Here is a 27293-nt window from a genome sequence, read left to right on the forward strand (position 1 = left end):
ATTATTTTCCATACAACCCGTTGTACAAGATGTCGGTTAATCGCAATCAATGAAAACTTTCTTTTGACTTGACATTCTTCTGCACGGCGAGTTGGTTGAATTCGCGTTGCCACCACCTGGTATAGATTCGCCTTAACTACCTGGTACTGAATTCGCCTTGACTGACATATTAGTAATGTTCCAATGACGCGGAAACCAGATACGGATAGAAATTTAACATGCAAATGCAACAACAACGTTGTGATCCTAATATGTATCTGGTTCAATTTCTGATCCGTATATCAGTTCCGTTCTTTTTGATTTCTATAGTCGATTTTTTGACAGTTAACCACTTTTGAGTTGGTAGCACAATAAATATGTGTATATATGTGTATACATACAAGATTTCGCCATATTTAAAAGCAAAAATACGGAAAGAGTAAACAACTTGAAAAAAATGTAAGGAAAATAAATAGTTTCTTTACGTGTGAAACTATTTAAATGTTAATAAAATAAATTTCACTGTTACGGAAAAGAGAATGTGTGTCACCACCATGAACAAAACAGATGTTTTATATTAGTACTGCCAGCTCTCATAAAGTTGACCTAGATCGGGTCCAATGAGATTTGATCGTGAGCCAGAGCTCGATAACTCAATGGAACGCTCCTATTGTTGTACCAATGCGTTGTATAAAAAATAAATAAAGAAGAATCCATCAGCTGTTTGCATAACACCTAATACTGAATTCGCCTTGATTTTTACGTCCACAATTTTACAGAGTAAAATAAAACATCAAAATTTTTGGTAAATTTTTCATCCGATTACACTTTATATTTATTAATTTTTTATATATATTCTTAAGCCTATTTTTTTTGCTTTAACTCAATTGTCTAATCATAGTATTTTTTCTTATTTTAATTATAAATATGTATGTTAATTTTTCTTTAACTTAACACATTAATTATGGATGTATTTTTTTCAAATACATCTAGCTTTTCTTTACAAATACATTTTGAATAATTTACATTTCTCTAACATTTTATTTTTTTTTTTTTTTGTTGTAATTCTCGTTTTGCTTTGTTTTAGCACTATTTTCTTATTAGCTCACTCTGCTCGTGCCTTAAATTATTACAATTTATGTACATATATATATATACATATATACTACAGTTATTGCTAAAGTACCGCCGATTAATCGGTATCGGGGGTTTATTTTCCATTACGAATCATACTTTATTTGTTTCTAATTCCCTTTTTCTTGGCTGTTTGCATTTATTGGTAAACAAATGTTATTTATCTGAAATTATTTGTCGCAAATACTATTCTATAGGATAAATAAATAAACTATGTTTATGTATTTCTTGTATATTTATTTGAAATCGGCAACGCCATCGGTTTCTGAAAAAAAAATTTTGAATCGGTAAGACTTTATTCAATTCGATATGTGTTTCTATACATATACTTAGGAATTCAAGGGGATGATAAGCGCAATACAAAGCTTTATAGCCTCAAAGCTTCCGCAACCCAATTTGCATCCTCACCTACGCGTGGGGAGTCCTGTTACAAATATGAATTTATCATACTCATATTTAGCAGACGAGGCTCTGGCGACCCCAAGTTCTTCATGGAACTAGGGGTGGGGAGGGCGGTATGGCCTAGAAGGTTTAATGTGGTCATATTAATCGTTCCCGATATGGTCGGGCTAGTACCTTAATGGTGCTTTGTTACCGGAACGTACCGGATCTATATCCGTTAAAGGACCATCAACATCGATACACTCCCCCAAGCCTTCGGGGAGTGTCTTTTTGGTTAATAAAACAGCAACATACATATACATACTTATACACTTATGTACCACTTATATATAAGTACTTAGCACTATATAGTATAATGTAAACCGAAAGAAATGAAGCTAGTAAAATCAATAAATCAGGTTTGTTGTTATTGAATTGAGAGATATTCAGTCTAATTGATAGCATTATGGTTATTTCAATTTTCGCCAAGAAAAAAAATTTGTTTAATTATTTCAACAGAAGCAAAACTGTTGGCCTCAAGTTAATAGCATCCTGTAAAATTGACAGAATCTCAATCAATCTAATTGATTTTTGTTTTAAAGGAACTGATTTCATTAGTCATTTCACAGCTATCAATATCATACAAATTTATTAGCAAATTTTAAAATGAAGCTTACCATCAAGGCGCTCACTATTTTGTTCTTATGTGCCACAGAAATCTCTGTCATATCAACAGCCAAGCCACTCTTATTCTAATGTTTTCTTAAGCACGCGTTACTCATACTTGGCACAGACCCGATTTGACTTGAGAACTGTCACTTACGGTTCATTTTAATGCGCTTTGCAGGTAACTGATTACCCAACATTTAGAAATATTTTACTCGACTTAGACGTATGTTGATTTTTTATTTTCTACGTACCCCAGCCAGCATTTACTGAAAATTTTGATCAAAAATATTTAAATATCATACGCCAAGATGATTAAAAACGTTCAAATTTAAAAGCATTTTCTGTTCGAAAATTAATGTATCGTCGGGAGAAAAATGTACCCTAATCATTTATGATTCCTATTTCGAAACGCTTTTTATTCATATTTGATATCATTGTAAAATTGAGCTTTAATTGTTTTAGAGTAATATTTGACTTATTTTCACAGTCATTTTCTGATCATATTCGTGAACATATTTCAATCGTTTTGGTTGAGCTTTTTGAATCATTTTTGAATGCGATTATGATGCATTTATTCTACATATCTCATTCAAAATAAGATACTACATAATAATCTTATTTCATCAGGGGAAGAAAGCATGTGCAAGTGAGCTATTTGAACAACAGGTCACTCGCAAACAAACTTGACCGATATACACCTGCGACTACAACATCCAACATCAGCTATGATCGTCAATATCTTAAAATACGACACGGTACGGGATGTTGAAGACATATCCAGGTACATATGTCAAGAGAGTTTCACTTACCTGGTCAAATAGCTCACAACTTTTGTATTGTCCAACTATTATGTATTTTCTGGGAAGCCGAAAGTGGAGAAATGAATTTTAACAAGTATAAAACACATTATTCAGTCAACGAATATAGTCAGAAAAGATTCAGAAAGCTGAATTAAAAATGATTAATGATTTTTGATCACCTAAAGTAAACACATTTGATTCCAAAATGTAATTGAAAAACTATATTCAGTTTTTGATCATGAAAGGTAAGCATATTTGATCATTTTTTTTTTTTTTTTTTTTTTTATGAAATATTAAAATTTAATCATCAAAGGACTGCAAAAATGATTCCAAAAAGTGATCGAAAAATGCTTTTCAGTTTTTTATCATCAAAAGTATTCATATTTGATTATTTCTTTTGTTCAATTGTATGATAACTCATTATTTAGTCAGAAAGCAAAATCAAATTGTATTTATATGTAGGGAAATTCAAAATTTAATCATCTAAATGCTGAGTGGGGTAAGTTCTAATTGGCTTCGGCACGTTATTTTGATTTTCATTGAACATGTAGGCATTTATTTGAGAGCAAATACGTTTATTTGCGTTTTTGTTTTAATTTGGAAAAAAATCAAGTACAATGAAAATTGTATGTGCGACGTGAAGTATAACCAAGGCTAAGTTGCTAAGTCAATCCAAGTCAAGTAAATTCTATGCTAAGTATGAGTAATGGAAGCTTTAGGATGACATTAATAAATGCTATATAACAGAGCAGAGCTAAGCGTCCTACCCCTACCCATACCGAAAATCCTGGGTTCAAAGCCTGAAAAAAGCAACATGAAAATCTTTAGAAAAAAACTTGCTGTTTATATTTTTTTGAACAGAGCTGAGGCTTACATTTTAGGAACTTTTTTTGTTGATTCGACTGTTGAAACACTCAATTCAGAATCAATAATTTGTGGGCATCGGTTAAATTGACCTGTAATATGTTCGTGTTATTCATGTTTGACGTGGACTGCGATCAAAACAATCAACTTTTCGCTTATAGATAAGCCCATTTCTTTTAATCTGAGAAAAATTCTCTTTTATCAAAGTTGTATTAACAAATGTATGGATTTTTTATGCATATGCATGCCATGTACATAAATCACTAATTAAAATACAATTTTCTTTATTTAAATGCTAGAAACCTCAAATGAGTTTAACTAATATATATATAACACGAAAATATCGGCAAAATTTATTAAGACATTTTTTTCCATTTGTTTAATTTTTTTTTTTATTATTTATTACACTCCACAACGCGTGGATGGATATTGAAGCAGCCAGCTAATCTTTTTGAAGAGATCGAGCCATAAGCAAAAAACTTGTTTCGAAGTTAGCCTCCAAAACATAGTTGAGCTTTCGAAGTTCAGAGTTTGATACTTCTTAATGCATATTTATAAAGTATTTGTTTACTAAAAAATATTGAAATGGATGTGTACAGTTTATATAATAAACAAGAAAAAAATTAGCATTAAAAAACTTGACTTTTTGAAACTCTGAACTTCGAATCCGTATAACCACTTTGTATTAACCTGCAAAATAATTTTGTAACTAAAATTTTTGTTTTTGTAATACGTTATTTTAAAAGAATATTACGAAAGTTAAATTTTGAAGTTATCGTCGAAAACTTCGAAAAACAGAGGAGTTACTTTTGTTGCTTACGGAAATTTTCGAAAGTATCATAGTTTTCGTTCCACAATTCATTAAATCTCTTTCTAAAAACCACGAAAATAAAAAATAAAGGGAAATAACTGCACGGTTAGAAATTTAAGCCCAAATTTTAAACCATTTATCGGCGTAAGCAACTTTTCAAACTTTTTCCAAAACCACTAAATTTACTACTTTGCTTTCTAATTTTATTGGGTTTCAATTTTTTTACATAAAATTTTACATTTTTTAAATCACCAAATTGTTTTGAAGTCAAAGCAAAAAAGTTCCATAAATCTAAAAATAGCAACTTATTTAAACGTCTGGTTTTAAAACAAATCCCAAGAGTTTAAACTTGGTGCTGAAAATTAAATATGAAAAAAGTCATGTGTGAAAAATGCTGTAAGTTACATGTATGTATATTAGGCCGTTCGTTATATGTATGTATATTAGGCCGGGTCGATTTGTGGGGAGGCAAAAAAATCGCCCATTGCTCTGTGAAAATCTTATTCTAGGGATCAAAATAAGAAACTTTGCCGAAGGAACCATACCTCTAAAACGAATTCTGATGTCCCCCCCCCCCCCCCCCTTTGGGTCGTAGGGGCAAATTTTGAAAAATCCCACTTTGAAATGCCTATGTTTTTTTCTTTTTGGAGTTTATTTTTCTCTTTAGAAATTTATTTAGTCAGAACATATGTAAATGAAAAAATTAATTTAACATAGTAATAGAAAAGAAATTAAAAAAAATTATTAGAAATTAGCGTTTTTACAACCCCCTTTTAAAACCAAGGCATCACTGTGACACAATTGCAGATCGTAAAATTGCTTGTGTTGGTTTTTTTAAGCCACCACAAGACACAGCAGGTAGAATTGGAATTGCCCCTACCCAAAATTTGGACCCAAAGGCGGGACATCAGAATTCGTTTTAGAGGTATGGTTCCTTCGGCAAAGTTTCTTATTTTGATCCCTAGAATACGATTTTCACAGAGCAATGAGCGATTTTTAAATCGACCCGCCCTAATGTATATACATACATACGAAGTATTATGGATATGTTTCGCTATCCAGATGTGATAGCTTACTAAGAAGAACAAGCTACAAGAATCCGTGGCACGTCAGTTCGAAACCAGGCCACCGCTCACTATTTTTTGGTTGTTTTACAATTGCAAGTGTAGACCTCTCTAGCTTCTAAGTGCAAACCAGATCTGTGTACTCATTTCAAGGGAGACAGATATAATCAATATTTGAAACCAAATTTGGATAGGTCATATGTATATGTAGCGCAAACAAGTTTCATATTTAGGCTCAAACTGTTGACGGTGTAAACCAATCAAAATTTTCTTTTGACTTGACATTCTTCTGACTTGCATTGTTTGTTGGCTATGGCCAAGGCAAATCCAAGGCAAATTCAGTACCAGGTGTTGTTATCCCAACAGCTGATTGCGTCTTCTTGATAATTTGCAATCAACGCATTGGTACAATAATATGTCAGTTAATCGAAATCTATGAAAATTTTCTTTTGACTTGACATTCTTCTGCACGGCGAATTGGTTGATTTCGCTTTGCCACCACCTGGTATAGATTCGCCTTGGAAAAATCTATACAAGGTGATGGCAAAGCGAATTCAACACAATTCGTCGTGCAGAAAAAATAAATTTTATTGATTTTGATTAACTAACATCTCGTTGCACCAGTTGTACCACGGCGTTGCATGGAAATTTTCAAGAAGCATAACACCACCAACAATTAAATTTTACAATTGTGCTGGTTTATAGAAATAAACAAATTAGCTTGCAATAAACACCTCATCGTCTGAAACCGTACGACTTCATTGGACTTTATTTAGTACCCAAAAAAGGCAATTAGTATGGAGGCGCACACTTGTGTGCACGAAAATAGCACCAACAAATTGTTGAAAAAATAATCACGTTATTTTCTTTTTGTTATTCATTTAAAAAACATTTTTAAAAACCTAAAAAGTCTGGAAAGAAAATGAAAATTTAGAAATTTAGCTGTTGTTTTCTTTTTTTCTTAGCACAAATACATATATTTAACATTTTAAATGAAAATCACATTACCGTTCAATTCTACTAGCTGAGCTTATTCAATTAAAATAAAAAATAAAGAAAATATCTCGGTTACTCCCTTACAATTTTTCATGAAGAATTCTGAGAGCATTTGGCAAACCAAAAACTAAGAAGTGGCTTCCGTAATCAAATTTTTGGTAATGGTTGGTACTTTGTTAAGAATTCATTTAAGTATGACACATAAAAAAATTACAGGCCTACTCTGATATGCATATGTACAAAGATATTCACCCTTATCGCGAAGTTTACGCGGAAAAGAAGTCCGTCATCAATTGTTTTATTCGGGTGAACTTTTATCGACAATTGCGAGGGAACAAGAGTTCACTTCGAGGCAGATGGTGCTCTATTGTGAATGTATAGTAAATAAATAATTTACTTGCAATTGAGTGACTTTCGTAAAGAAGCATATATTTTCTTAAAATAAAGTAAAAATAGAGCAAAATAAATATTCAGAGATGTTTAGTATTGCAATTAGGGGGAAAAGAATGCGAAAGCAGTCCAAAGGCAATTAAAGGACAGTTTTAACCCTTTAAAGATAAGTGGTTCACTGTCAGCTAAAAATTATTGTTTTTTGCACTTTTAAATAACATATTCATTTCTTCTTATTTAGTTTTCGGCAATTATATGGGCTTATCAAACCGGAATTTAAATATTTGCGGCCGCCGTGTTGTGGTGGTAGCGTGCTCAGAGGCCCTATTCAGAAAGTATGAGTTTTGATATGTACACTTTTCTTTCATACAAATTATATGAAGAAAAAGTGTACATTTTAAAACTCACAGTTACTGAATAGGGCCCCTGCCTACCACACCGAGGATCCTGGGTTCACGTCACAGGCAAAGCAACATCAAAATTTTAGAACCAAGTTTTTTCAATTAGAAGATAATTTTTCTAATCGGGGTCGCCCCCCTGGCAGTGTTTGGCAAGCACTCCGCCGTTCGGAGTCGACATAAAACATCTACGTACCATCCCGTATGAAAGAGAAGCTCTTCAGAGGTTATCGCGCCTTGCATTTTTTTTTTTTTTTTTTTTTTTTTGAAGTGTTTATACGATAATGGATATGGAGAAGTAAACAACCAATTTGAAAATGAAGCCGAGTCGTGGTGCTTCGTATTTTCCATTTGAAGAACTCCTTATATACATGTATTTTGGGTGTAATCGCATTGAATCAAAGCGACGTATGCGTTCGTATTGAGCTCAGTAGATACAATCCGACACCGTCACGACGTACGCCATTTTCCAATGACAGCACGTACGTGCTGTAAATGTGAAACACATAACGACAGATGTAAATACTTTTATTCAGCAATTCAATTTATTGAACTATCAAACACAAATTTCTCACACATGTGTACTAAAAATGGCAAATAAATAAAGTGTAACATTTATGACGTAGCTGACGTATGTCAAAAGTAGAAAATTGACAATGTATGAAGGACTCGACGACTGATACGTTGTCTACTTGGCGTTTACCATTAAAATAAACACATCCAACTCTGTTGTCTGTTTCTTCCTTGTCCGCCAAGTATGTGACGTATTGTATCTGCTTAAGCCATATAAACGAAGTTATGATACATTTACATTTGAGATATGACGAGCGTATGCTTTATACGTATCCAACGGAATAACTAAAATACAACTGCCATTGATGTGTTTTGAAAAGAGGCAATAAAAATTATAATTTGTTTGTGTCTATACATTTACTATTTTAAATCAGTATTTACATTAGTTATGTTTTTGATTTGGTCAATATGAAACAACTTCAAGAAATGTCATGTTTTTTTATAAATTTTAAATTTTATAAATCAAAACTAAAGAAAAAAATTTTAGGTTCCGTTTTTAAAGATTGTCTGATAAAATGTATTAATTTGAGCTGCTATTTTTGTGTTCACCGCTGTATATAATTTTTTGGACTGAACGTCACGAACATATTCACACATTTGCTAATAATTGGAGAAAATATGAAACTTCTTTGATCTCCAGGAATTAAACTTGTTCTTTAGTTTAAAGACACAAAAGCCAAACATTTTCTGAAATTTTAGCAAATATTTTGTTGCTACTTTAAAACCTCAAAAGTGTATTAAACAAAGTGTGATTGAATTTGACAGTTCTCTCATAAAGGACGGGACTATAATGTCAAAAAGAAAACCCTTTTTCAAAAATGTTGAAATTTTTATATTGAGATAGCTTTTATTTCTAAATAAAACACTACCATTTGCAATAAGAACACGCCAAGAACAGTAGGGTACATGTACACTTAAAGCTTGGTTTCCTCCAAAAGCTGTGCCAATATATTACGATCGCTGAAGAGCGGCCGGTATACTCGCCGTTTTCAGCGGCACTGCTTTGTTGGAAACTAAGAACACTTACCGCGGACGACCCGCAAAATAAATTTTTTTTTTTATTTTTGCATGTTTTTTTAGTTAATAATTTTATAATTGGGCATTTGCAGAATAAAACATATTCAAAACAAAATTAACTTCAAAAGTGTTGTTTTATTATAAATAATTTCAAATGTTTGACAAAATGTTCACCGCTTTAAGTGTAGCGGTGGGAAAAAATGTTGATGAACGAGGCTGTACCTTCATGAGGGCCGTTATATTTATTGCCACGCCGCTATATTACGTTACGGTCATACATATATGTGATACTCCTATATTGCTACAAAAGGCTAGGTACATTCCCAAACATCAGAGTGCCGATATATTGCTGTTTAAACGTTTTTGTTTTTGTATTCAATAATCGAATGTACCTAAATTTAAATTTTTTCTTGTCACACTTATGTTGCTACAATCGCAAAAATTTTGTAGGCTGTCTTGTTTTGATTTCGAACTCAAAACACATTGCGAACATTTTCTATTAGCAATATAGGAGTATTACATGTATGGTTACGGTAAACTTCGCCGTGTTCTTACTTTTCACATAATTACTTTTACATTGCAACATTTTTGACAACGTACTCTACCGTTACGCAACATCCGCTATATAGTAGAGGTTTACGCCCGTCGGTTAATCGGCGGCGGCGGCGTAGACTCTATTATATACAGGCGGCGGCGGCGGGGCCGGCGCGCCGACAAAGTGATCGGCGTAAACCTCTGAATTGAATGGCTGGACTTCAGAGTATCACATTGTTCACAACTAATGAATATGGAAACATACTGCTGGCGTCAATGGTATGTTTGACGATCTGGAACAATATCATTAACTTGCGGATGAGTATCTGGGAGGCTTGTAAGGCGAAAATTAAAAAAAATAATACTTGGAAAGGTTTTGTTTATATGTATTTAAGGAAATCGACTTTTCGGCCATTTAGGAAAGATCCTCGATTTTTGCCTCAAAATCTGTCGGGAGTAGAGGGAGAAATACTTAAAATGGTCAAACTTTTGTAGCGTAGTTTCACCGAAGCAGATGTTCTGGGCTAACTCTAATACCCGTCGTCGGCACGATTTCTTTAAATAATGTGTGGCTACATCCTGGTCACACACAAAGGCGACTTACGGTTGCTATCAATTATCTACTAATAGTCATGACTCTCGTGGCACAGTTTTAACGATTAGCGTCAATGCTGGCTTATTGTTGATCGCGCCAAAGGGCGGCTTCAGTTTTTTCGGCTTTTTCTAGGAGCTACAATTCCCGACGTGCGAATAGTAGCAATCCCGACCACCAGTCGCTACCACGGCTCTTATACCACATGCCAGCACAGAAGCTATAGGACTGCGACTTCGAACTCATACCTTCGTCGACGTCACTTTCCTAGAAGCTCTAGGTGTAGCTCCGAAGACTTTCTGACGGATGTTTTTGTCGCGCTATGCTTCCAAGCTAACCAAAAAACACCTTAAACCGTTAGGGAGTGACTATTCGGACAAGGGTGCCGCCCTCGAAATCATAACCAGTATAAGTGGATATCATTGCGTAACACATGGGTGAAAATCGTATAATCCTTGGCGCATCTACATAATGTAAACTTTACAAAGAGTTTTAAAATGTGGGCCAAAATTTGCAGACGTTTGTCTTCGATACATTGGCTTCAATAGTCTTAGTTTCCGGCCTTGTGACATAAGAGCTTATTATGGATGACCGCCTTCAGTTTTCAGACTAGTTCGAATATCCCCTACGTTCGACTGTCTTGAGAAAGCTTTTGCTTCCACTTTCAGTGTTCTTGAGAAGCACAAAGCCTAACCTGGTTAAAAAATGTGCCTATGTATTTACATTTGTATCAGGAGCCGTCACGTGTTGGTCAAATTTAAACATGGCTGATGGGCTATATCCAATGTGATTCACTCCAAGGGACTATTTGGGGATAGGGCCGCCAACTTTAGGAAATGTCAAACCGGGAGACTTGGGTGTTGAATGATGAAGTGTGAAAATCAAAATTTACATTTCAGACGCTATTTTATAGTTAAGCAAATAAAGTGATTTTTCAAACCCTTCTCATACGTGTTGAAGATATATGCAACTTAAGTGTGAGCTGAGTATCATTTCAAAGGACCACTGGATCCTACTAAAGGATTTTTGCATCACTGATTTCGCTTATTCTCTCAGCCAATCGGGATATAAAATTCGGCACCTTTTTCGGGTAACTTGTTTTTTTAGCAACTTGAGGACAATTTGAAAATATGTTCGACATTTTGGGACATTTTATTTAAATTCATTGTTCTTTATTAATTTTTTGAAAGAATTATGCGAAGTGATCATTTAAATTTTTTATATAACGTTTCTTTTAGTGCTTGGTTTTAATAACTTGGTGAATTCGGTGATGCAAAATCCGTGATAAGCCGACATGGAAAGCTTCTGTTTTTTTAAATAACTTTTGAACGGTTAGAAAGTGTTAAATTTAAGCAATTGGATTTTTATAACTGGCAGTGATGCGCATCCCTTGATACCCCTTTCGACCACATCGGACAAATTTTCGAGATGAACATTACATGGCCTAGACAGTCTTAAAAGAGTAGAAAATATAGTAACACGCCGGATGCCGCCGCCGCGCCGATATTTTTGACATTCGGCGGCGGCGTTTATCTCTACTATATAGCGACACCGCTTTCGAGGAAACCAAGCCATTGTAATATTTCGCAACTTACAAGCCATTGCTGTTGTTGTTGTAGCGATAAAGACACTCCCTGCTTCCCACCTAATAGTTTTTTGAGGAACTTGGGTCGCCAGAGACTCGCTTGATAAATATTTGTATGATACTTGCATATTTGTAACAGGATTCCCCTCGGGTAGGAGAGGTTGACAATTGGGTCGCGGAAGTTGTAAGGTTATAAAGCTTTTTATTGCGCTTATTGAATCTTTATACAATTCCATTTAGATCATAGAAAGTAGAAAAATTGCAGTGCGTGTTACAATAGCGAGGACAGCAAAGTAGTCCGTTTTTTAACACGCTTATATTAGCTTCACTTGTATGTTTGTAACTCTCTAGGCTAGGCGCGCAAAGAGGCCCATATAACGGCAATCATTGAAGAAGGCTACAAAACGAGTTGTGCTTAATAGCGGAGATACGAATCTCTGTGCTACGGCGTGCTGTTTAGTTTTTTAAACTATATTTATATATATATATATATATATATATTTATTAAATTTTTTTTTTTTTTTTTCAAAACACCACCTTGCGTACAAACACGGAAGCGATGGGAAGAAATCTATGGGATTTATTAACATATTTGTCTCGCTCAGTTGTGTCCAGTAGCTGTTCCCATTGCCATTGAACCGAGTCATTCACGTTGGGCACAATTAAACAAAATACCATATACATATTTTACCGATTTGAACACTCAAACAGAAAGCCCTTTCGAAACCAGTTTTCGAAAGAAGAAATTATGAAACATGGAAGTAAGGCTCGAGGAGGTCGAGAGTAAAAACTTAAAATTCCAAAAAAAAATAGTTCTGCAAGTGGGAGGATAATAAATGCGGAAAAGCATATATATTGGGTACTTAAATACAAAAAACTGGCTTAAGCGATTTTGTAAACAGATGTTTTGTTTATAGCAAAGCACACTTTTACTATAATCTCAGATAGACACATGTAACTTGTGTGTTTGGTTTTATTGAAATTAGTACCGTCTGTTTTTGAAATAGTCATATTATTTTCTTAGTAGTCATAAGGTAAAATGCAAAAAAAAAGAAGTGATCAAATGTCATACAGCCCAATTCTAAACGAAAATTCCGTGCGAGTTTTTTCCCTTCTCCCATTCCTCGTATTCTAAATAAAAATTCCTTGTGCGTTTTTTCACTTCTCCCTTTCCTCGTATTCTGAACAATGTTCGAAAAAGCGGAAACCGGTTATGGGAGAAAAGTAGGTATTATGTATGTGAGGGAGAGGGAGATTTCTCTGCCATTTCATAGGAGTTTTTTTCACTAGTTAAATTAAAGGGAATGCATCAAAATAGTTAAAGGCGAAATTGGTTATTTTAAGAAAGAACACTTATTTGTGCTAAAATATGTATTTACATTCATTATTCTCACTGTTAATACAACAACAACAACCACAATATTCTTTATTTTAAGTCGAAAAGTATATCATAAGCAACGGAAGAGCTCTTCGCATATTTGATGCAGCCATCCAGAAATTGCGCAAGGATTTTTTAAGAAGGCTTAAATAGATTTTGGCATATGGCGAAAGGCGAATTCAACTCGACTTGGCCGCCAGAAAATTGCTTTGCAGAATGAATGCAGGCAACTCTAAGATTTGTGTTATCCAGCCGGTCTTCTTCTTATGCTCCTCTGTTGACCACCAATTCTTTACTCATTTCAGTGAATACCACATGAAATGCAATAATGTGCATTGTTTATACCTTATTCCTTAATTTCAAACCAATTGGCAACAATAATTAAACTTTTCAATTTTTTAAACAAAATAAGAAATGCGCAACGAAATTTCAATTAATAAAACAGCTGACTTCGAAAATTCGAATTTCCTATTCCCCAATTATTCTTCTCCCTAAAAGAATTGGAGGAATTTTTCCGCGGGAATAAAAAAATCCGCGAGAACAAAATTCCGCGAGAATATTTAGAATTGGTCTGATAGTCCCTTAGAATCATATTCAACTTTCAATCACACTTTTTAAAATTCACTTTGCTCATATCACAAACAAATCAACATACACCCTTTTTATAACAAAAACAAATAAAACTGTCTAATTACTTTATCACAGACACAGGCTTTTCGCATTGCTTTGCCCTCCCCCCCCCCCCCCCCCCATACTGCATTTGGATGATTAAATTTCGAATTTGTCTCCGTATCAATAATTTGATTACTTTATGGGATGAAATTCTGATTTTTCGTGTGATCATAAAATGAAAATTATTTCTTAAAAATATTTTTTCAATCATGTTTTGGAATCATTTTTGAATCAAATTTGTTCATATTAAGCAAAGCGAATTCGGTACCAGGTATTGTTATCCCATCAACTAATTGCTTCTTCTTGATAATTTCCATACAACGCCTTGGTACAACAATATTCCGTTAATCGGAATCAATGCAAATTTTCTTTTGACTTGACATTCTTCTGCTTGGCGAATTGGATTGAATTCGCTTTTCATCACCTTGTACGGATTCGCATTGTCATTAGGCGACAAAAAATTTAAATCATTTCTGAATCAACTTTCTAATAGGATATCTCCACCTAGACCCTTAACTGTTAGCATTTATTAAATCTCATATTTTAACCTACATCACTATAGTTTTATTTGGTATTTTATTTTTTAGTATTGAAAAAAATATAAAGTGGGGCCACTAACACTGTTTCAACTTCTGCGAAGTTTTTCAGCCACAAAAAAATTTTTTTTGAATTAAACACGTACATTTTCACATTTTCTTCGAAGCAAAAACATTCTGAATATTCTATTTGCATACTATGATGAAATAATAAAGGTGATGTCAACAACATAACCTCACATTTTCGGCAGCTCTATTTGCCAGTATTTCCTTGTAATACAAAAGTATTAAATTTTTATTGCTAAATTTTTCGTACAAATTTCCTCAAACAATTAAGTTTTCTGCAAAATTTTGTCTATAATCTTTTGGGGAATATAAAGTTATGTTTATGTTTATGTCTAAAAAATTCTGGTAGCGTTTTTATATTTCTAATCGTATAGTAAAATCTGCTCCTATCGTAGTAGAATTCAAAGGCAGTTATGTATGATAGACAACAATCTGAATTATGCATGCCGAACTTATCAGAATACGGGAAAACTTGAACGGGATGAGAACACCTGAATATTCATTTCATCATGTTTGATACATTTCTTATGTTACTCATGTTTGGCAACAAAAATTCAAACTTGAAAATCTTCAAAAAACATCTGTCATCCATGAATTTAAAAACTGCTCCTAGCTTAAAATATTTTCGTATCAAAACATGACATATGAATTGTAGGTTGCAATACCTGAAATATTGTTATAATTGAACAAATGATTGAAGATTTAACTCAAGTCTTCTGCGTTTTGAGATTAAATTTTGTATTAAAAAACTTGCAAGATTTATACATATATGTAATACTAGGGTGGCCACAAGAAATCAATTTTAGATTTTCCGCTGGGGCACCCCCATAAAATATGCCAATATGCCTCATTGAGGTCAAAGTTAGGAAAAACAGCGATTTGTCAGAAACAATTTTTGTGTTTCGTCAGTAAAAGTGAAACCATTTATGCCAGGAACTTGACTCGTACACCATTCGATAGGTAATTTTATTTGTATTGATTTTGATCTTAATAGTATTTTTATAAAACGGTTATTTTTAGCAGTATTTAGCATAGATCAGGTCATAGTGGATATCCCTAATTTTTAATTTCCATGCAAACGTCTATGGTATACGAGTCAAGTTCCTGGCATAATTGGTTTCACTTTTACTGACGAAACAGTAAAACGTTTTCTGAAAAATCGCTGTTTTTCCTAACTTTGACCTCAACGAGGCCCCTTTTAACATTATCGGATTGGCCTGAAACTTTGCAATAATCATTTTCTGATCTATTAGCATATTTTAGAAGGGTGCCCCGAAAGATAGAACAAAAATTTAAGTTCACCATATATGTACCTTCCCAGCAAACACAGTTTCTAACGTTAGAGAAATATTGTAATTTTACATTAGAATTCTAATGTAGTTCTCTAATGCAATTCGAATCAAAAACTAGGTTAAAATTCGACTGTGAAACGATTCGAATAACACTAGAAATGCGATGTTATGATTATTGTCACAGTTATCGATTATTTGCACGACATGATCACTCATTCTTAGTGTCATACAAACAAAATAAAAATAGTGGAAATATTAAAAGTTGCGAAATAAGTTTTTTTTATTTATAATAATAAATACTAGTAAGTGAAAATGAATAAAAAAAGGTTAAAAAAGGAAAGCGAGCAGATTAAGGGCTACTTGAATGGCATGAAGAAAACGCTTCCTCATCCGTACCTCAAACCAACGCTGAGCTCAATCTTTAAGTACGTTTTTAATTTATTATAATAGAAAAAGCCTTTGAAATATGTTCATTCTTAATACATAAGATTATAACCAAATAAACGTATTTGATATAATAAAACAATGAAAATTTCGCTGATTTTAAATAATTGAATTTAATTGCGCATCACTTGAAAGTTCTCATTAGAAACTCATTAGAATTTGACGTTAGAATTCGATTAGAATTCTAACCCTTTTCTCGATATCGAGAACGAAGTCTCCTTTTTGTCGAGAATGCTATAATTCGCGACAGTTTCGCAAATCGTTCTCTAACCTTCTACCTTAGAGAAATACATTAGAATTCGATTCGTCTTCTAATCGTTTTCTAACCTAAATGTTTGTTGGGTTGTAACCACCCTAATTTAATAATCCTATATTGCTAATAGAAAATGCTCGCAATGTGTTTTGAATTCGAAATCAAAACAAGACAGCCTATACAATTTTTGTGATTGTAGCAGCATAAGTGTGACAAGAAAAAAATGTATATTTATGTACATTCGATTATTGAATACAAAAACAAAAACGTTTAGATAGCACTATATCGGCACTCTGATGTTTGGGGAATGTACCAAGCCTTTTGTAACAATATAGGAGTATTACATATATGTATGTTTCTGTCCCAAATCTCGAATAAATCTCTAAGTGGAGATATGCTTAAGGCTTTGCCTAGCTTCATATTCCACACACTTTGTGTAACAAGATATTGATGCGCTCTTCCACTGAACTCATCTGCCAGGCGAAGCAACGCAACAAAGCGATATCTGTTAGTACAGCATAAGTACTACTCTCTACCACAAACTATCACCGCTAAATGAAGTTACGTAAAATACATAGTTACAACCACAAATACGTACTAAAAAAAAAAAACAAGCAAAAAACTACAAAGAATGTAAAAATCAAAACGTTTGTCATTGCTTATTACGATTTGGATGCTTTCGTATCCAATTTTAATGCCTGCAAACGTTTCTCACAGTATAAACTGCCAATTGGCTTCGCCAACGATGCAGCTAAGCTTTTTGTTATTGTGAGCGTAGTTAGAGTAGAAGTAGCGGTTGTTTTGTTTAATTGCTCATTAGTATAAGAAATATTATTTTTTAAAGTCACCGATTGAACCGCTTCTACGCCAACAGGCAACGCATCCGCTATATTACTTTTGTTATTATTACTAGGAGTAGCACTGGCGTCTGCGTTGCCAGCATCTGTAGTTAAAGTATATTGCATTTGCGGCGCAATGCCTGCAGTATAGGATTGTCGCATAATTGGCAAACGGCAATGGAAGTTTGTATTGCAGGTTGTTGTTGTTGCTGGTATTAAACTCGTGTACACTGTGCTTGCTGTTGTTGCTTTAAGTGAATTTATTATTTGGTTAGTTGATGTTGTCACTCCAACCTGACCACCTTTTTCCGCACAAGCAACGCCACGCCGTAAAAGCACGCTAGCTGTTTTTTGTGTTGCAGCTGTGTATGTTGGTGTAGTGATTGTTATAGTACCGTCAGCGGCAGCATCAGCAACTTCCATTTGCCAATTCGTACTACTACGGCTACGATCTGTAATGGGAAATTTATTTTTCGTACAACTCAGATCCAATTCAAGCGTATAAAAACGTCCGCGTGTATACTTTTTATTTTGATTCTTTATTATGATTGCGCCAACGCCACTTCCATCGCCACCAGTGCTAATGCTGCCGCTGCTCGCACTTGTACTCATGGTCGTATTTGTTGACGTATTCAAATTCGTCGTAGTATTACTACTTCTGCTGGTATGCACATTCGCATTCGAATTACCATTATTATTATTGATGCTACTTTTACTTGTATCGAAACCAGCTGACATTGGTGGTTGCCGACTTATTGTGCAAATACTGCTACGATTACTACTGTTATTCGTCGTCGTCTGTTCGCTACTACAATTACTACTACTAATTGTTGGTTGGCTACTGGATGCTGTATTTGTTCCTATTGTCAAGCACGACAGTGCAGCAGTTGTTGATGAGGCAGGTGTAAGAGAGCAACGTTGAATCGCAATACCGTCAACTTCGTCCGCATCCAAATTACGCGTGGGACGTGCTGAGGCTGATGATGTCTCTATCAATTGTGTTGAGCAATTCGTATCGTCATAGTCGCTCTCGTCACTATCGGAGTTTATGCGTAACTCCTTTCTAATATTAAGACCTAAAGAGGTTGCATCAGTTTCTGCACCTTTGATCTTTATTCTTGTCGAAACCTTATCTGTAAGAGTATTAGGAGCTTTTGTTTTCGATTTATTTGTGTTTATTTCATGCTTCACTGAGGCATCCTGCTGTGTCAAGTTTTCACAGCTTGCTTCATAAACACTAGCCAGCGGTTGTAGTTTTCCGCCAAGATGTGCTACTACAGCTTTATGCGCGGGCATATAGTTTGACCCAGTTTGAGCCTGTGACGAGAATGGCTTCGTAGCACTACTACTACTAAGGACTGTGTTCATGTTGTCAGCATGCGCACTAACCGCCGCAACACCACCACCACCACTAGCACTCGAAGAAGCAGCCGCAGAACCACCACTCATGCCTTTACCTAAACGTAAATTTGCGCTTTGATCCACTTGCGCGCGCTCCACTTGCTCTATTTGCTCTGAAAATGAAGTAAAGTCTTTCGCTTTTTTTAATAGTATATCTGTTGGTTCAGCATAGAATGAGTCGAAATTTAAATCGAGAAAAAGTTCTTGTAAAAAACGTCTCGCCCCCATACGATAACTACTGCGTCCCAATGCTTTGCATACCTCTGAATAGAGACAGATATCCTGAAATGATGCTGCGTGTTTGTCTTTCAATTCAAGCAATGCCAGTCTTGATTGCTTTGCACTGACTGGATTGGCGAGACGTTGTACATTAAATAATATATTCGCTGTGAGACGATCAGGCATACTCTCTTCGCTTAGAATACTTTCGGGCGAGTTGAATGAGATATCAGATAATTGTATAGTTGATGCACTTTTAGTGTTAGATTGTGGCGGGTGTGGTAGATTGTGTGTGGTGGGTAATTGCTGCGCTTGTTTATTCGTCGCTTTACGTGTAGCCGTATGTGATGAAGTCCCTGTCGTTGATGCAGCAACTAGTGTCCCGCTACTTGTATAAACTTCACCACCCGTTGCAAATGCTGCCCCAGCGGCGGCTGATGTTATGGCAGTGGTTGTATCACTATCGAGGCGTTGTGTATGTGTACGGTGACGTCGTGCACGCGAACAATGCAAACAATTATTTCGTCCATGTTTACCGCCCAGCCACTTGGAACGTTTACTCACCGATGATACATCGGATAGTGATGAAATAACCGAGGATTCGTCGCCACATTCATTATTGAGCGATTCGTTTAGGAACTGTTGATTTGCAGTTAGCAAATTAATATCCATTAGATCTTGATCTTGTATATCGCGAGAAACGTAAGTGCGTCCGAGATTGCGTGCGGGAAAAAGATCAAGCAGATTTTTTGGAAGACAGATACCTGGAAAATTAAGGCAACCAAATGATTAAATGATTTCTTTTTTAATTTTATGAATTTATAAAATGAGTAGAATAGTATTGGGGCGTAGAATTGTACGCGACCTTCGGTCTACCATGCCCCTTTTCCAGACAGCACTTCATAGAGGCCGAGATGCTTAAAAAAATCCGAAACCTTCGAGAGCCAAGCAGGTTTCCTCTTTTCCCTGCTGCGGTATCGCATTCGAGAAAAATGTCCACAAATGAAATATTTCCCTAAGCTTTCCAGTTGTTTCACCTGGCGTAACTTGGCCGCCCAAATCGCCGGCATTCTTACTCACGACGTGGACGGGGCAAATGTCGGATATAATGGGCACAACGTCGATGGCATAACGCTACCAACTATCCGACACCCATAAATATTGGGTGTGACCTGCTATCATGACCTACATTTTGGCGAACATGAAGCCGCGCTCCAGTGGGTTAGGGGGATTAGAATATACCCGCGGTAGGCATGCCTGTCGTAAGAGGCGACTAAAATACCAAATTGATTCAAGGGGTTGTGCAGCGCAACCCTCTCAAGGGGTTGTCAGCGCAATATGTAGCTTCTCAAACCCAATTTCCAGTAGGGCCGCATTAAATTGGGCGGCATTTATTAGTAGAAGAGGGAAAGGGAGGGAAGAATAGGGATTCAAGGGGTTGTGTAGCGCAATATATAGCTTCTCCAACCCAATTGTCAACCTCACCTTCGAGCTCCTCATGGAACTTGGGGGTGGGGAGGGAGGGATGGCCTGAAGGTTTAATGTGGCCATATAAATCGTTCCCGAGATGGTCGGGCCAGCACCTTAATGGTGCTGTGTTACCGGAGCGTATCGGATCTGTATCCGACAAAGGACCATCACATCGATAACACTCCCCAAAGCCTTCGGGGAGTAACCTAATCGCTACAACAACAACAACAACGAGGGACGAATACTGGCGCAATATGCCAGGCCTGAGACAATCTAAGTTAATGTTACGGGGTTACAGCACAACTCGATATAGGCCATTGAAAGGCCTCTCGAAAGATAAGCTAAGAATCCTAACAGCTATTCTTACAGGACACTGTAGACTGAACAGCCACATGCGGAAGCTGGACATACTATCGAACAACACATGCCGATTTTGTTATCGATCAGCGGAGACGACGGATCATATCCTCCTGGAGTGTGACGCAATCTCAAGACGCAGGGCTTAGTTTATAGGCTCACCATGAGCAGAGCATTCTCACATTAAATCCCTCAAGCCAGGTGAAATTTTAGGGTTCATCAGAGATGTCGGTTTTTATGAGGTGCTGTGAAGAAACTGAGGGCACAATATACCAATGGTCGCAGTGCGGATCTCAATTAATTCCACAATGCGTTGAATGGATCGTCCGGCAGAGATCCCAAACAGTCGCTGGCATCTTCCACCTGTTGTTGTTGTTGTTGTTGTTGTTGTAGCAGTGCTTCGCCCCACCTAACAGCCGCGACCGATCACAAATTGTTATCAATATCCTCTAACGGGAGTCCAAGGAAACTTGCTGTTTCAACAGGGGTGGACCATAAGGAAAGGGGTGTTAGAGGCGTTGGTTCCACATACAATTAAAGAGATGGGATGGTTGGTGTCATGTGGGGACACATTGCAAGCGGGGCATACATTTTGTATGTCGGGGTTGATTCTGGATAGGTAAGAGTTTATCCTGTTACAGTATCCAGAACGAAGTTGAGCAAGAGTGACACGCGTTTCCCTGGGGAGTATGCGTTCCTCTTCCGCGAGTTTTGGATACTTTTCTTTGAGTACTGGATTCACCGGGCAATTCCCGGCATAAAGGTCCGACTCCTGTTTGTGGAGTTCACCAAGGACCTGCTTGAGTTTTCCGCTTCATACGGCTGGGTTCTCAGGTGCCGTATTTCCTCAAAATGCTTACGGAGATGGCTCCTTAAGCCCCTAGGCGGTGCTGGCTCATCAATCAGATGTTTGTTGGGATGCTCAGGTTTCTGCGTATTCAACAGGAACTGTGCGGTCAGCATCTCATTTCTCTCCCTGATGGGGAGTATTCTCACCTCATTATGCAGATGGTGTTCTGGGGGCATAAGAAGACAGCCCGTGGCGATTCTGAGAGCAGTATTTTGGCAGGCCTGTAGCTTCTTCCAGTGGCTAATTTTTAGGCTTGACGACCATATGGGTGACGCGTAGCACGTAATCGGCTGGCTAATTGCTTTGTATGTAGTCATGAGCGTTTCTTTATCTTTTCTCCAAGTACTGCCAGCGAGGGATTTGAGGATTTTGTTACGACTCTGAATTCTCGGAACAATTGCGGCTGCGTGCTCACCAAAATGTAGATCCTGATCAAACGTCACACCCAAGATTTTGGGGTGTCGGACAGTCGGTAGCGTAGTGGCATCGACGTGGATGTTCAAAATGGTCGACATTTGGGGCGTCCATGTTGTAAATAAGGTCGCGGAAGATTTAGTCGGTGATAATGCCAGGTTTCGCGAGGCGAAAAAACTGGAGAGATCAGGGAGGTAGTCGTTTATTTTATTGCATAGCGCATCGATCTTTGGGCCTGGGCCTGTGGCCATTATTGTGCAGTCATCGGCGTAGGAAACGATTGTGACTCCTTCCGGTGGTGAAGGTAGCTTAGATATGTATAAATTAAACAAAAGTGGGGATAGGACACCACCCTGTGGCACCCCCTGTTTAATTCTCCTTGGTTTTGATGTTTCGTTTCTAAATTGCACCGATGCCTGCCGACCACCCAGATAATTTGCGGTCCACCTTTTAAGACATGGGGGAAGGGTAGACCCTTCCAGGTCCTGCAGTAACGAGTCACCGTATCAAAAGCTTTTGATAGGTCTAGCGCTACGAGTACTGTTCTGTGGTGGGGGTATTGATTTAAACTGCAATTTATCTGGGTGCTAATGGCATTTAGCGCGGTGGTAGTGCTATGGAGTTTTCTGAAGCCATGCTGATGAGGGGCTAGCTGCAAATTTGCTTGGAAATAAGGGAGCAAAATGGCTTCAAGCGTCTTTGCCACTGGCGATAGGAGAGATATCGGACGATACGACTCACCTATGTTAGCTGGTTTCCCAGGCTTTAGTAGCGGGACCACCTTGGCCATTTTCCATTTCTCAGGTATGACAAAGGTGGAAAGAGACAGATTGAAGACATGCGCTAAATATTTGAACCCCTCTTTCCCTAGGTTTTTAAGCATCGGTATGGCTATGCCGTCTGGGCCCACTGCTTTGGATGGTTTAGCGTGACCAATGGCGTCCTCAACCTCTTTAGCGGTGATGGTGATTGATGACGCGCTGAATTTGTGTTTATGTACGTGTCTGTTGGCCCTCCGTCTATCTTTGTCGACCGTAGAATGCATTATATATTGTCGGCAGAAAGCGCTCGCGCATTTTTTCGCATCCGAGAGCACTTTATCGCCAAAGGCGATGGAAACTTTGTCTTTGTGCTTAGACGGATTCGATAGGGACTTTACGGTGGACCAAAATTTACCCACACCGGTAGAGAGGTTACAACCTCGGCTCCTCCCATTTCGCCCGCTTGTGTTTATCCACAAGTAATCTGATGCGTTGGTTTATATCCCTTATTTGGGGGGCGGCTGTCTGTAAAGGATTTATATTCTTCCCACTTTCCTTTTTTGAAGTTTATGAAAGTGCGTTTTTCAGTGACGATGAAGTCGGCGTTACGCTCAAGCGAAATAAGTATGGGCAGGTGGTCGGATGCCAATGTTACCATCGGCTGCCAGTTGACGCAGTTTACGAGTTCTGCGCTCACGATTGAGATATCTGGCGAGCTGTGACAGCTTCCTACCATACGTGTGGGGGCGTCTCCGTTTATTGTGCAGAACGTCGTTTCTTCTATTTGATCCGCCAACATCTCACCCCTACTGTCCGCCCGAAAGTTTGAATGCCATAGATCATGATGGGCATTGAAATCGCCTAAGATAATGCGATTGTTGCCAGTGAGTAAGGCCCTGATATTAGGGCGGTATCCACTGGGGCAACAGGTGGCAGGAGGGATGTAGATGTTGATGATTTCTAGGTTTGCATCGCCTGACCGGACAGATAGGCCTTGACGTTCTAAGACATTGTCCCTGCGGTCGATGCCAGGATCAAATATATAACATTGCACAGAGTGGTGTATGATAAACGCGAGGCCGCCTCCATTTCCGCTCTCGCGATCTTTTCTGTAGACATTATACCCAGAGCAGGTCTGCAATGCATATCTCGCTGTGAGTTTAGTCTTTTGAATCGCCGCAATGCAGATGTTATGCCGCTTCATGAAATCGACTATCTCCGTAATCTTCCCAGTTAGTCCATTACAGTTTAACTGCAGAATTCTGAAGTGCATAGGGGGAGACGTCGCCACTCTGACGGGGGCAGGGGCTGATGCTCAGCATTGCTACCGACTCTACTACGAAGATAGCAGTTGTGAGTGGCAGCAGCTGTTTGAGTTGTTGGCGCTGTGGGGCGCGAGCAGCAGCGGGTACTTGTTGTGGCTTGCTGAGCAGCGGGGCTACTGGCAGGTAGTGGGGGGGCTTAGGCGTAGACTACGGGACCCCCTTGGGCGTGAACAGCAAGGAGCCACAAAAGATTTATAAAAGTTACGTGGACGTCGTAGAATGGGTATCCCCTACAATGAGAGGTGTAGGAGCTGTAGACAGGAGGGTGCCGAGGTATCGGTTACCCACTTCCTCTGCGAGTGCCCAGCCCTCGCGAACTTTCGGTTCCGAACTCTAGGCAACTATGTGTTTCCCGACTTAAGGGCGGTGTCAAACTGCCGCATCAAGGACATCAGTAAGTTTATAGTTTTAACCAAGTGGTTTGAGTAAAGCAACACGCACGGTACATCAGCCAACACATAAATTGGTTCCATGAGAAAGTGCATCAAAATGGCGCCTAGAGCGCTACTTGGGCCCGGCTCCATAGCCGGGCAGCACAGCAACCAACCAACCAACGTGGACGTCGGGTTTTGGGGTCAAGCCCAGAACCTGTCCGATGCAACCATCCCTTACACGAGACACACTGAACAGAGTATGACCGTCCTAAAAAGATTCTTTTCCGGCAGATGCAGCAAAACAACTTCTCAGGACCGCGGTCAGGAGACGGACCCGGATTGGATTCGATAACTTCCCGGAGCAAGAGAATATGGAGCAGTCCCGCTGCAAGGAGCTGCTGTGAGGATGACAATTTGTGGGAGGGACGCAACAAATTAAATGGGGTTACACTGAAATGACAGTCCTTGATCGGGAAAAATCCCGAGTCGCTCCGGTACATAGAACCGACTGCCTTGGGAAGCGCACTCTTCCACCTCATGACAACTTCTTCGGAAACGCGTTTTTTTTTGTAGCGGACATAAGAATGTAATGAAATATTCCTAATTTTTGTGCAATTCTCAAGAGTGCCGTATTCATGTAAAATTTTTACACACGGCGAACAGGAGACCATGTGTACTGCCTATATGACTTCTGAAATTTTCGTGTTTTTTTATTACAAACATTTCATACATAGGTCGTTTTGCTACAAGATCCCTTTTTTATATGGAGGACAAAAAAAATTCCCTCTTTCACCTTTCGTTAAACATTATAGTGAAATATCACTCAAAAAGGGTAATTTGCCACAATCTGGCGTCACTGCCTCAACCTCGACCACGATAAGTCGTCTAGTCATATACGGATAAATGCCCGGCGAACCCCGTTCTTAGAGACCAATACTTGAAATTCGCAGATGAAGAAAGCAGACTCCCCAGGAAGCAGTGCGTCGCTTTAGCACAACTTTCATCTGGATACCGTAATAGGTTAAACTATCCTAACTAACCTATAGGATGGGGCGAGGCAGCAATGCCCCTCTTTTCCGGCAGCAATCGTGTAGGTCAGGGAAACAGACTCTTAGTCCCTACCTCCGTTTGCCAGCATAGAATATATATGTTTGCGACATCCGCCCAATGCAGCTCCTGCCTTGGGTGGTGCCACTTCCCTAGATGTTCTGGTCTCCGCGACGGCAACCCCCCGACGGGTTTCATCGCGCCATGTTGCCAGGTCGCAAACCCAAATCATCCGGGTACCCCAATCCCTGCGCAAGGACGCCCAGTCCTAGGGCCACAACAGCAATTGCGTCCTGGCCTTCCCCAACCCAGGCGTAGTCACCCGTCACTTACCCCCAGAGTGGCGACGTCTCCCCTTATGCACTTCAGAATTCTGCAGTTAAACTGTAATGGACTAACTGGGAAGATTACAGAGATAGTCGATTTCATGAAGCGGCACAACATCCGCATTGCTGCGATTCAAGAGACTAAACTCACAGCAAGATCTGCATTGCAGACCTGCTCTGGGTATAACGTCCGCGAAAGACCGCGAGAGCGGAAATGGAGGCGGTCTCGCGTTTATCATACACCACTCTGTGCAATATTGTATATTTGATCCTGGCATCGACCGCAGGGACAATGTCTTAGAACGTCAAGGCCTATCTGTCCGGTCAGGCGATGCAAACCTAGAAATCATCAACATCTACATCCCTCCTGCCACCTGTTGCCCCAGTCGATACCGCCCTAATATCAGGGCCTTACTCACTGGCAACAATCGCATTATCTTAGGCGATTTCAATGCCCATCATGATCTATGGCATTCAAACTTTCGGGCGGACAGTAGGGGTGAGATGTTGGCGGATCAAATAGAAGAAACGACGTTCTGCACAATAAAAGGAGACGCCCCCACTCGTATGGTAGGAAGCTGTCACAGCTCGCCAGATATCTCAATCGTGAGCACAGAACTCGTAAACTGCGTCAACTGGCAGCCGATGGTAACATTGGCATCCGACCACCTGCCCATACTTATTTCGCTTGAGCGTAACGCCGACTTCATCGTCGCTGAAAAACGCACTTTCATAAACTTCAAAAAAGGAAAGTGGGAAGAATATAAATCCTTTACAGACAGCCGCCTAGCTGCCCTCCCTATCCCGACTGATGCCCGCCAAGGGGAGCGTGCCTTCCGTAAGGTCATTAAATCCGCCTCGGCACATTTCATTCCCGCCGGGAGAATTCCTGAAATCCGGCCCCACTTCCCGGCGGAGGCCGCAAACTTAGCGAGAGAACGTGACCTTATAAGACAGCTTGACCCAGGCGACCCCCAAATAAGGGATATAAACCAACGCATCAGATTGCTTGTAGATGAACACAAGCGGGCGAAATGGGAGGAGCACCTAAGAGATTGTAACCTCTCTACCGGTGTGAGTAAACTTTGGTCCACCGTAAAGTCCCTATCGAATCCGACTAAGCACAAAGACAAAGTTTCCATCGCCTTTGGCGACAAAGTGCTGTCGGACGCGAAAAAATGCGCGAGCGCTTTCTGCCGACAATATATCTATATGCATCCTACGGTCGACAGAGATAGACGGAGAGCCAATAGACGCGCACATAAACACAAATTCAGCGCGTCACCAATCACCATCACCGCTAAAGAGGTTGAGGACGCCATTGGTCGTGCTAAACCATCCAAAGCAGTGGGCCCAGACGGCATAGCCATACCGATGCTTAAAAACCTAGGGAAAGAGGGGTTCAAATATTTAGCGCATGTCTTCAATCTGTCTCTTTCCACCTTTGTCATACCTGAGAAATGGAAAATGGCCAAGGTGGTC

The 27293-nt window shown here is 38.6% G+C and overlaps 1 protein-coding gene across 18 annotated transcripts in view; it reads right to left on the reverse strand.

The window, feature by feature from the left end:
* Nucleotides 1-778: 778 nt before the first annotated feature.
* rictor (rapamycin-insensitive companion of Tor) overlaps nt 779-27293 on the reverse strand; it is a 152828-nt gene continuing 126313 nt past the window's right edge. For 14 of the 18 annotated variants that reach the window (XM_067786019.1, XM_067786018.1, XM_067786020.1 and 11 more), the window contains 2 exons: nt 17095-19651; nt 779-1378 (listed from right to left, as the gene is read on the reverse strand). In XM_067786019.1, coding sequence (XP_067642120.1) covers nt 1300-1378; nt 17095-19651 — 2636 coding nt within the window. In that variant the 3' untranslated portion in view covers nt 779-1299. Of the gene's footprint in view, nt 1379-17094; nt 19652-27293 lie in introns of those variants that run through there. The other 4 variants (XM_067786025.1, XM_067786024.1, XM_067786023.1 and 1 more) reach the window with 4 other exon arrangements.

This window comes from Eurosta solidaginis, chromosome 4, assembly GCF_040869045.1.
Source record: "Eurosta solidaginis isolate ZX-2024a chromosome 4, ASM4086904v1, whole genome shotgun sequence".
Lineage (NCBI taxonomy): Eukaryota > Metazoa > Arthropoda > Insecta > Diptera > Tephritidae > Eurosta > Eurosta solidaginis.